Source organism: Eurytemora carolleeae, unplaced genomic scaffold, assembly GCF_000591075.1.
Source record: "Eurytemora carolleeae unplaced genomic scaffold, Eaff_2.0 scaffold26, whole genome shotgun sequence".
NCBI lineage: Eukaryota > Metazoa > Arthropoda > Copepoda > Calanoida > Temoridae > Eurytemora > Eurytemora carolleeae.
The window spans coordinates 223691-236628 of record NW_019396043.1 but is presented as its reverse complement, the minus strand read 5'-3'; the positions used below and the strand labels follow the sequence as shown (position 1 = coordinate 236628).

At 31.5% G+C, this 12938-nt stretch overlaps 1 protein-coding gene across 1 annotated transcript in view; it reads left to right on the top strand.

The window, feature by feature from the left end:
- Positions 1-12938, top strand: part of LOC111701429 (uncharacterized) — a gene marked incomplete in the record, with an annotated part of 99631 nt that overhangs the window by 68655 nt on the left and 18038 nt on the right. The window contains 4 exon segments of the mRNA XM_023472715.1: positions 6452-6531; positions 7173-7262; positions 7720-7779; positions 11853-11925. Of these exon segments, the coding sequence (XP_023328483.1) occupies positions 6452-6531; positions 7173-7262; positions 7720-7779; positions 11853-11925 (303 nt within the window).

Below are 12938 nucleotides of genomic sequence, written 5' to 3'. Positions count from 1 at the left end.
TCAAATCCTTCAACATATAAATAATTCATTCTTGTATTTTATTGTTCTTGTAAAATCAGAACTTTCCATGCATGGTCCAATGGGACATCAAAATATTTAATTTGTTTTTTTACTAAAATTTTACTAAGATCAGATAGATTTAACAAACGATTATTTCCAAAGGAAAATAAATTTATGCCAAGAACTGTGTTAACTGCAGAACATTTCCTAAATGTTTCAAGTTGTTGACTAATGGTAAAGGTAATTCATTGGGATTATATCATTATAATTAACCCTTCAGATATTATTCAGACATTACAACCTATATTCATCGATTATCTTTCGCCACATTTGTATATAGTTGATTTTTCATAATATGTTGTAATTGTTATGATCTGAGAGCTACTTATAAAAACATTTATTACTGTTTCGAGGATTTTAGGTAATGAAGACGACATATTAATATTTTCCAGGAATGTTCGAAATCAAATTGTAAGCTAAATATTATTTTAAAAAATAAAATCAAAACATATTATGAAAAATCAACTATATACAAATGTGGCGAAAGATAATCGATGACTATAGGTTGTAATATCTGAATGATTTGTTTGAAATTAAATAGATTTTTTTACGGTCTAAGTCGTATGTTTCATCTTTCTGAATTTTTATGGTCACTACGTTCTTCGGTATGAGTCGTTTTTAACAATTTTAGCAGCGATCAAAAGCGCTTTTTTATCGCATTAAGCCTATACCCCCTTTCATTTTTCGCGAACACTCCCTTTAAACTTCTTATAGATTATTAATATTGCATGTAAGCATTTCGCTGAAAAATAAAAAGTTTTTCCTCTCTTGGCCTCCCAGCTGCTTGCCAAACCCTAAACCAGAACTTACTATGTAAATATGCATTTACGTTACATATAGTCTGCCTAGTGCCTATCTTCATGACTTATCTTCGCTAAAAAGTATGAACTTTCTTTATATTATTTTATATTATGAAAATTAACCATAAATTTATTTGGCATAAATTTTTTTCAATTACATAGTGACACATCATTATTGTTTTTAATCCATTTTTTAAAGAACTTTAATAAAAAATTTTATAATTGTAGGTAGTTAGAATAATTTTGTCTGTAATATCGAGTTTGACAGTCCTGTGTCACAATAAGGGTGCTATATAGCGTAAAAAAATGAGAAGTGGGGGGGGGGAGGCAAAATTCCTCATCACCCCCTTCAGCTCTTAAAGAGAATCTGAAACAGGGCTACGCAGCATTGAGGATAATAATCCACAGTATGCATTTAATCTCTTGTATCTGGGGAATTTAAAATCAAATTTTCAAAAGTAAATATTTTTCAAAGAAAAAAGAAGAATGGAAGGATTTTGGTTGGATTAGGATTAGGATTCAAAACATTCTCTCAACGTAAATATACACTTTCTGCTGGTTCAAGGATAACAGCGCTTTCTGTCGGAAACTTAATGAAAAAAGGTTTCTTGGACGCTTCAAGCATTTTCTCAACATATATCATAAAAAAATAGCATAAATTGTCGTAAATTTCCCAATTTTTTAGTGAATTTTTTTTTATTTTAGAAATAATTTTGTTTTCAAGTTAGTTCAAATTCTGCCCACCTATAAACCATGCCAATGGATTATGGTTCAGCCGTTTCAAAATGTATTGGATTTGAAAAAACAAACCAACAGTACTAGTCTAGGCTTTCCAGGCTTTAGTTGTACCAGCCCGTTTAGTGTTCCCAGTATGTGGTTGATTGATACTATAAGCTCTCGTAGTGGTAACAAGTGCATTAAAACTTTAAAAAAAGCTCAAATCTTATGTATTACACAACATGGTTTATAAACATACTAGGCAAGGCTTAATTATGGCGCTCTGCGCCCTCTTTTCTAGCATCAGTTTAAGGTTTAATTGTTGCTTTACAATTCGCCATTTTTGATAGTTCTGATAAACAAAAACGCCCTCGGATTTTCATCAATTATAAATAATGAATTTTTTCCCAGGCAAAAGATTCCAGTTAATAAACCTTCTCTGGGATCTTATCAAAAAATTAAGCCTGAACGGTTCAGCCGTTTTGACGTTTATTGTGTACATACACCCTTACATAACAACAGCTTAATATATAGAGGTTTAATATCTTTTTTACAAATGTTCAAACATAAGTAAAAGAACACGAAAGCAGGGACCGAAATAATGAATTTGAGCTACGTGACTGAACCACCTACTGCTGGTTCAAATTTGAACCACCGATTCAGAGTTTAAGATTAGGAAAGGATTTGAATTGGTGATTCAAATTTAACCATGTGGGTTGTATAGTTCTCTATTTCTGTATAAACAAAAACCTTATGAATAAATGAAGTTGAGAGCGGTATAAGATATTAATATTATATAACTACATGAATTATACTATCTTAACTAAAATTGTTTTGATCTACAGTTAAAACCAGAAAATTATGATATATATGAAAGAAGACATTAAACTAATAATTAAGTGTTTTATTGTAAATGTTGTTTCAAAACAAATATTGTTGCTAGGAACCTATCTTAAATCACTTATTCAGTAAAATTACTGTCTAATGTTTATTAGACTATTTAAAGTCAAAACAATTGAGTCTTAAAGGAATTGAGTTTTTGTCACAAACTCTGATTTTCTAATCCCTTTATCTTAGCAACCCGAATTTGTATTCCTTTGATATTTCAAACTATTAATTCTGCGAGTTAAAATGGTCTAGGTATCAATGGTTTACATCGTCAGGTTTCAAAGATATAGGGATTAGAAAATTTGAGTTTGTGGCAAAAACTCAATTCCTTTTTCTTCCTTTTCGAGAGTTTTCTGGTTCTCTCTGTATATCTAACTTTTATAATTATATTAAGTCAACCTTAGAACTTAAAATGTTTAATATATATATAACTATTAGAATTAAAAAATGTTTAATATATATAACTATTAGAATTAAAAAATGAGTGAATATGTTTGCTACTCAAATACAAAAGTTGTCACAGGCATCATAGACAAATAAAAAATATTTATGTTGTTCACAAAACTTTAAAAATACATATGGAACAAAATTTACAATGGAATTGATATAAGAGCTGGGAATTTTTGTGTTAGATACTCATCCCGATTATTTGATCTTGATATCCTAAGTGAGCATTTTGATGTGAGGATCGTTAAAAACTAAACCTTTCCATATCTTTATTTAGTTATCAAAGCTCCCTTCCACCCCTGACTGGGTACGATTAACATGCGGCATATCGAATATAGATTAAATTAATCTGCAGATTTAAAAAAGATCAAAATCAAGCATTGATCTCGATATCCATAATGCAAAAGCTCCAAACTCTGATTTCTAATTCAGTGACAAACAAAAAATTGAAATTATTGGCGTCATAATGGGAAAATTTGGGGACGCCCCCCCCCCCTTGGAAAACTGGGGAAAGGAGTTGAGTTTTTGCCACAAACTCTGATTTTCTAATCTCTATATCTTTGTAACCCAATGTCGTAGACCTTAGATATTTCAAACTATTAGTACGTATAGATAAAATGATCTAAGTTTGAAATATCAAAGGTTTGCGCCATTAGGTTGCAAAGATATTGGGATCAGAAGATTTGAGTTTGTGGCAAAAACTCAATTCCTTTGGGGTGCGACTAGAAAACGGGGACACCTCATATGCCCCTTTATCTTGATATTAAATATTAAAATTTGTTCTAATCAGTCGAAAGAAATTGAGTTATTGTCACAAACTCATATTTTCTAAACCCAATATCTCTGCAACCGGATGGTGTAAAGTTTTGATATTTAAAACTTAGATTATTTGATCTATCAGAATTCATAGTTTGAAATATCTATGGTTCTAAAGTTCTAAAATTTTACTTTTATATGTTTTTGTTCTCCCCCTAGATTAAATCCTGTATACGCCTCTGATTAAATGATTTATTAATTGGCATAATTATAATTTATTATGTGTGATGTTTGCTGAGGAACATGCAATCACTACTTCACAATGTATAGAAAGTACAAAATCTTACATCCCAAGGTTGTTGAAAAAAGACTATTTTTTTGTGAGGGATATACAGTTTTCCCAGAAACATAATAATTCAATTTTAAATAGATTGGAGATAATGTCATTTGGCAATTGTACAACTTTTTTATACTTTTTAGGATATAAAGTAATAAAATTTATATACAGTGATAACTAGAAAAATCTGGAAAAGGAAGTCGACTTTTAAACTCAAGTTATGACTTTTAAAGCGCATTGAACATGAGACACAGCAATTGTGCAATATAAACAGACCCAATTTACTTAATAAGTAATTTTATAACTTTCAAGTAAAGATATGTGCTTTAAACAACATCAGATCGCTATAATGTCGTCTTCCTATTCCACAGTTTTCTGGTTATGACTGTAAAAATCCCCTTTAAGATTATAGGCCCAAAATCTTCTTTAATATTAAGATTATTATTTCCAGAAAATCATACTTATTTCTTCTTAACAATAAAAGCGAAAAAGCTCTCAAAAATAGTTGCATGCTACATTAAATATTTGATATGTTTTTTTATAAATCTAAACAAAAGTATACAGAATTTATTTATTTGTATATTTTCAAATTTTGTTATTAGAAAAAAATCTAGTGTCAAGTCTGTAAAGAACAATATAATGAATTTTGTATAGTTAGTGATGAATCGTTTCCATTTTTTAAAAAAAATTGTTTCGTTTTGAAAACGACAAAGAAAAAACGAAAAACGAAACCATTGTTTTTAAAATCTATCGTTTTTCAATAGATATTGTTTTTTTAAACGGTCGTTTTCAAAAACAATTGTTTTTCGTTTAAAAAACTATCGTATATAAATAGCAAAAAACTATCGTTTTTGAATCTGACCCTTCGTTAACGACCACTAACGATGACCCTGCGCTAACGATCGTTAACGACCTTTTAAAGAGAAAATACATTTTTGGTCGAAAAATCCAAGGTCAGAAAACATTCAGCTTGTTTGTTTCGATAAAAAAACACACACAACATTCATAACCTTATTTTTATAGGATAAAATTGAAATTAATTGTCATACAACTCAGATTCATTACCGAAATTTGTTTGAAAAACAATCATTTTTTAAAAAATGATTGTTTTCAAAAAATTATCGTTTTCAAAAAGGATAGTTTTTCGTTTTTAAAAAATAACAATTGTTTTCAAAAACGCTCGTTTCTCGTTTTTTGAAAGTTCAAAATAAGCTTAGTTCGTTTTCAAAAACGATTGTTATTTTCCAATACCGAAACAATCGTTTAAGGAATAAAAGAAAAACGAAAAAAAATATTTCTTTTTTAATCGTTTATAAAAACGATTGACAAAGTACACTCAAGAAAATTAAGAAATAATATTCTTTTAATATAAACATGGTAAAATAATAATAATAATTTAAAAGGACTGAAAGCTTAATTTCAAGTGACCTTCCATACAAAGATTGCAATGTCTGATTTACAGACGGTACTTTCCCTGATCAAGTATGAATTTGAAGATTGATTTTTTTAAATTGCTCTTTCTCTACTTAACAACTGACAGGAAAACATATTCAGAATTAAACACTCTTAAACCTAGAAAACGACAATATCCTCCAAAGATAAAGGTTTCAAGTGAACTATTGAGAATCGGGCATTGCCGTTTTTGTTACTTGTATGGAAAATGGCTTGGAATTACGCTTACTGTTCCTTGAAGGCCCAATAATGATTGCTTATTTAATGTGTTAAAGATTTAATGAATTCTTAGATTATCGTTAACTGATTTTAATTACTAAATGATAATTAAATCTGCAACAGAAAATAATAAGCTTATATATATTGTGGAAATTTTTGCTTTTGTAAGTAAAATGAAGAATAATATTGATTTCATGCAATCAACGACAGAGATGGACGCGTGCGGCTTTTTTATAAATTGTGTGTTCGTTAATTTTTTTCAATCATTCAAAAAATTTATTTCGTTCGTTCTCAAAGTTATAGTTCATTTTCCATCTATTTCGTTCGTTTTTTCACTGAACGACTGTTCAGTAAAAATATTCGTTTAATACAACTGTTCTGCTAGCAAAACAAAAATTGTGTTTGTGAAAAGCTTGTTTGAAAAATTGATCGTTCAGTAAAAAAATATTGGTTTTTTCATTCCTCTGAACGATCCAAGATGTTCAAACATCGTTATTTTTCTAAACGACACCATCCTTCACGAAAAAGGTTGGTTCCCAACAATTTTGTTCGTCCACAACAACGTTGCCCAACGCTGTTCATTGCAAAACCTGTTTTGCACCTTCGGATCTCTCGATATTCACTGTGCTTTAACTTCAGACATTTAGAGATACTAATTGATTGACTGACTTACTGACTGATAAATTCATTGATTGACTGATTTATTGATGGATGGATGGATAGATTGATTGACTGACTGACTGAAAGAAAGATTGATTGATTGATTGATTTTTAGAAGGATTTGTTCTCGAGTAAAGGGATCAACGATACAGACGTGAAGAGTCAGTCTGAAGTAATACCTCCGGGAGGGACCAGGTACAAAACCTTTTTGTTGGGCTATGTTTCTATTATCCCCCCCCCCCCTCGGTCAAAGAAACTGTAAAACAATCCTTAATTTCCGGGTTTAGAGGATTTCATTGTATCTCAGGGAAATCTAATAAAAAGGAATGAAAAGCAATTTTTCTAGAAGGGTTTGTTTTTGTATAACGTATATTTTATTCTTTTCAGGGTTTTAACGTGATATAACTTTTCAGTTTTTTTCAGGATATTTTTTTAACGTTTTAATAATTTTAGATCTAGTTTTTTAAGGATATTTTTTTAACGTTTTTATAATTTTAGATTTTCTTTATCTCATTTGAAACAACCTTTGCACAGTTTTTATGTACAGAACTTGAATTTAGGGAGAGGAAGTCTTTTTTTTATTAATGGAGCATATTTCTTTTATTTTTAAAATGTATTATTTGAATTTAGTAAACTTAAGTTTTATTATGCAAATTTAAACTTAGAGAAGTAAAGATTAAAGATTGTAAAAATTTTTTAGCTAAAAACTAGAGTAGAGTGAATTTTTGTGTTTGATTGTTTGAAATTAGGGAGCAACAGTTCCCTGATGTTACTTTTGGGAGTGGAGCTTATACTATTTAAATTTATGGAGTGGAACTTAAATTGTTTAAATTTAGGGAGCGGAAGTTATCAACTTCCTCAACAGGAAGTGTGAAGAGCAAATGGGTGAAAGCCTTTAAAACAATAAAAGGCAAAGGCGACGAAAAGTAAGTTTTTTTTGTTTTTTTCAAAATTTAAATTTTTCTAAAATATTGTATATCCATTATCCAATTTTCATGTGTGTATTTTTTTTGATTAAGAATAAGGTCCATGAATATTTGGCAATAATGACTTTTTAATTGATTTTATAAGTACACACATTATTATTGTTTGTTGATTTATTATAAGCTAATCAATTCATATAACCATTTGATTAGATATTTCGAATTTAATGCATTTTTGCTTTCTTAGTCCAAAGTTGGGAAAAATATGTTTTTTAATGTCAATTTAAAATTTCTTTGAACTTTTTGAATGTTAAAATTTTGGTCAAATTGCATGAATCCAAACTTAAAACATATTTTTCCTAATTCCAGCCATTACGTAACCCTAAAGCTTTTATCGGCCAGATCATTAAGTGCCCTAATATGTAGCATGTTTTAATCCACGTTAATATTGTGTTTTAAGGCCTGACAACACAGAGTGTTTTTCTAAAAACTCATGGACCGGGGTTTTTACCCTTATCCGGTTTGTTATATAAATAATTATAATGTATCTTTGTTAGACTTATTTTGGACTGTATTTACACTTATTAGGACTGGATTTACACTTATTAGGACTGGATTTACACTTAATAGGACTGTGTTTACACTTATTAGAACTGGATTTACAATATTAGAACTAGATTTACACTTATTAGGACTGAATTTACACTTATTAGAACTGAACTTACACTTATCAGAACTGGATTTACACTTATTAGGACTGGATTTACACTTATTAGGACTGGATTTAAACTTATTAGGACTGGATTTAAACTTATTAGGACTGGATTTACACTTATTAGGATCAGGACTGGATTTACACATATTAGGACTGGATTTTCTCGAAAGAAGAAAAGAATGTGAGCCTCCTCACTCTGTGGGCAAATTCATGTATACGCCCCTGGCTCATACTCTTTACCTGAAAAACAATGATAAAGATATCGCCATTTTTTATCTTGATAAGTGATAAATTCTGTAGTTTCTTTCTTTAACTATGTTGCATAAAAAAAACGCAACACAAAAAATTCTGATTCTTAATTAGAAAGCCAAAAATATTTCATTCATGTTGCTCATACAATGGTTAACGGTCATACCGTTGTGAATCAGTCATATACCGGTCATAGACCATTTAGATGGAAGGGAAAATACAAACAAGAACAATTGTAACATTTGGAGATTATAAAAGGGCAATCAGAGATCAAAGTAAGAAAAAAAAGGGAAATGACAAGAACATTTGTAACATTTGGAGATTATGAAAAGGGCAATAATGAGCAAAGGAAGAAGAAAAAACGAGGACAGGAAAAGAACAAAAATGAGCATGAATTCTTATCTAACAAAATTGGACAGGAAATCTTCTCTAACAAAATTGGACAGGACATCTTATCTATGAGGATAGGAAAAGAACAAAAATAAGCATGAAAACTTACCTATGATGACAGGAAAAGAACAAAAATGAGCATGAAATCTTATCTAACAAAATTGGACAGGAAATCTTATCTAACAAAATTGGACATGAAATCTTATCTAACAAAATTGGACATGAAATCTTATCTAACAAAATTGGACATGAAATCTTATCCATGAAGACAGGAAAAAAAAACTAAATCATGTACGAGGGTACAGGGTACTAGGGTACAGGGTTCTAGGGTACAAACAAGAAAAGTCACACATAGAAAATGCTTGAAATAAAGAAAAAGTATCATAAATGCTCAAGTCCTAATAAGTATAAGTAAATATTCAGCCAGAAATGTGTTCGAACAATTGGGATAAAGTTGATATTTTAAAAACTGATCTTAAAAATCTAAAAAAATTATTTTAAATTATTTTAAATATCATCTTCATCTTTTGTCAAAGTATCGTTGTAATGTTAAATCTGGATCAAATTTTAAAATGTAGAAAATTCATGATATTGCATGTAAAACAGTTATGATACAGTGGAACCCATTAAACTGTGGAAAAGGAAGACAATTTTAACTTTATCAATTTATTTATTTTTAATTTTTTTTATGAAACAAATTATTTGATACATGTATTTAATGCAGAATGCAAATAATCATTTTTCCAATCTTCTTCTTTCCTGGCTGTCCTGTTTTGCTCATTTCTATATCAGCTCTTGAGTTTCTATATTTATTCCAGTTGTTTTTGATATCGGCCATCTATGCAGGTTTATTGCTGACATTGTTTTAATGAGAACTTCCCTTTGTCAGCTGCATTACATGTATCAGTGTCTTGCAGTAATTTAGAAAGAAATTAAAAGACCTCCTAGCCTTAACTGCATTCGGCTAGGTTCAAGGTGATTTAGATGTACCCCCTAGGAAAGGAACACCCAATGAAACCAATGATCATCTCTCTCAGAAAGTTTTGATTAAGATTCCACAGCAAAGCAGTTTCTGAGTTCCACTATATCTGCTCGTGAAGTAGGATAAGGTTGGAATTTAGGAGGTAGGTGGATGAGGATGGGGTGTAAGGGTAACAGGTATGAGAAATACCATAGTCCTCACTTTTAACGTGTATTCCCACGTGGACAGATTTTTTAAAGAAAAATAACCCGCTAAGCATGCTGTCCCATCGCTTTAAAACACGGGGAATGTGTCTTTTGCCTATCATTGTCAGAGGTCTGCCATGAGTAATCCAGTTTCCACTGTGAGGAGGGTGAAAAACCAGTTTATGGTATTTGATTTAAAGTTTATTGAAGGCTCTGTTCCCCCTTAAAACCTGCACCAGCGTGTACTTCATCCCTGATGTTTTGAGTTTCTGTATTCCTTCTGTATTCATCTTTATTACTAAATCTTGTTCGGGATTAGTCACGCTTTCCACTCAGTTGTGGAGAGAAGTGTCCTTGCTATCTAGACTTCTATACAAGTACAACGCACATAGCGCCCTTTCTCTCAACAGGCTTAGAAAGCTCTGCTGACACCCTTCCTCTGGGAGGTTCGGATACACACTGAAAAGGAAGCCAATATATATGCAACTTGTTATAAAGCACGTTGAATTTGTATACGTTTTTATTTTAACTTCTCTTATTGAAGAACTATTGAGAAGAACTGAAAACGTTTTGAATTTATGATATTTGTAACCGAAGAAAGGAATTGAGTTTTTGCCACAAACTCTGAGTTTCTAATCTCTATATCTTTGCAACCCATTGTAGTAGACTTCAGATATTTCAAACTATGAGTTCTGTTAGATCAGATGATGTAAGTTTGAAATATTTAAGGTTTTCACCATCGGATGGAAAAGATATAGGGATTAGAACATTTGAGTTTGTGACAAAGACTCATTTCCTTTGCCTCTCTCATACTGTGCTACTAGAGGAGAAACAAGGTCACAAAGGCGTACAAGTACCAGACTAAATTTGACCTTCTCCACCTGGCATAGTTTGCAGTTTTACTTTAGCAGTAGTTTGCATCGTGAAATGAAGTGCACAATGACTTTGTCTCATGTTTATTGGACTATTCCTATTCCACTGTTTTATGGGTCTTACTGTACCAGTAAATTTTAAATTTTAGATTTAATATCAGCATGTTTTGCTATCTAATCATTCTGACGGGATAAACGTTTATTTAATTTATGCTAGTTTAAAATATTTAAATTTTAGATGTTTTAAAACTAGCAACTCAAGAACTGCTCTAACTGTAAAAAGACAAAAATTTCATTAAATTGTTATGAAAAATATTTAAAAACTTGTATTGACATAAATTTAAATATTTTAATATAGTGAAATAGTTAAAACTGGCAATCTTCCAAACATAAATATCAAAATATCATCTTATGGTTTTTCTTCCATCTACATTCTACAAGAAGATAATTAATTTTCCAATTAATGTTGAAGAACATTGTATTCGAAATGTTTTTTGAAATTACGTAAAGAGTATTTATCCCTCACATTCTATTTTTGAGTATCAGCCACAAACTCATATTTACTAATCCCTATATCTTTGCAACATGATTTTGTAAACCTTTGATTTCTCAAAAGAATTATTTTTTCAATATCTTAGGTCTGCACGACATTGTGTATAGCAAAGATATGGGGATTCGAAAATCAGAGTTTGCTTCAAATACTCAATTTTTTCTAACAAATTTAATGTTTTAAAATGCTATCGATAAATAGATATTACTCGCCAACTGTTTTATTTCCTAAAAGTGTAACATGTAGTATAAAAAAGCAATTTATATAAATTAAGATAATTAGATTTAATTAGTAAAAAATTTAGAATAAACATTTACAACTAGGGTTTCTGCTACAATTCAAAATTCGTTTTATTTACTATTTCTGCGCAAATTATGGCGCCCGACCATCATCAACAAATTTGTGTAACATTTTTTTTCTGCAAAATTGTGCAAAAGTTGGGCTATATTTACTTTTGCGGAATTCCGCGGAAAGGTTTGCGCAATCTCTCTCGAGCAAATTTACGTTGTAAAATTGAAACCCGAATTTACACATTGCGCAAGTAAGCTATAAAATGTAGTATAGTTCTGACCATAACTAAGACTAGCTGAGTCTTTTGTCTTTGATTTTAAAAAAATATGAAAATTAATTTAAAAATATTGTATATACAGAAGCAAGAACAGTGTACCGCCTGGAGGGGGTGGAGGAGGAGGGGTGATAGTGGAGAACTCACATATATTCCAGGTTAGCATGGAGTAAATAAACATGGAGAAGAAATCATCTCGCGGAGTAGATAAAAAGGGATAGAAAATAAGTTCGCTGAGTAGATGCACAAAGAGAGGAAAAAGAGTGACAAGGTTTGTTTGATTCACGGAGTAGATACATATGGAGAAGAAATGGAGCTGTCAGGTTAGCTTAGTTCACGGTGTAGATAGACATGGAGAGAAAATGGAGCTGCCAGGTTAGCTTAGTGCACGGTGTAGATAGACATGGAGAAGAAATGGAGCTGCCAGGTTAGCTTAGTTCACGGTGTAGATAGACATGGAGAAGAGATAGAGCCGCTAGGTTTGTTTAGGGCATGGAGTAGATAGATATGGAGAAGAAATAGAGCCGCTAGGTTTGTTTAGTGCACGGAGTAGATAGATATGGAGAGGAGATAGAGCCTCTAGGTTTGTTTAGTGCACGGAGTAGGTAGATATGGAGAACAGATAGACCCGCTAGGTTAGTTTAGTGCACGGAGTAGATAGATATGGAGAGGTGATAGAGCCGCTAGGTTAGTTTAGTGCACGGAGTAGATAGATATGGAGAGGAGATAGAGCCGTAAGGTCAGTTAAGTGCATGGGGTAGATAGATATGGAGAGGAGATAGAGCCGCTAGGTTATTTTAGTGCTCGGAGTAGATAGATATGGAGAGGAGATAGAGCCGTAAGGTCAGTTAAGTGCATGGGGTAGATAGATATGGAGAGGAGATAGAGCCGGTCGGTTAGTTTAGTGCACTGAGTAGAAAGACATGGAGAGGAGATAGAGCCGTAAGGTCAGTTTAGTGCATGGAGTAGATAGATATGGAGAGTAGATAGAGCCGCTAGGTTAGTTTAGTGCACGGAGTAGATAGATATGGAGAGGAGATAGAGCCGCTAGGTTTGTTTAGTGCACAGAAAAAATATGCATATAGACGTAATAAAGCCGTGTAAGGTCAGATTAGTACACGGAGTAGATAGAGTAAGAGGAGTAGAGGAAATCCAACCAGGAGGGGGGGGG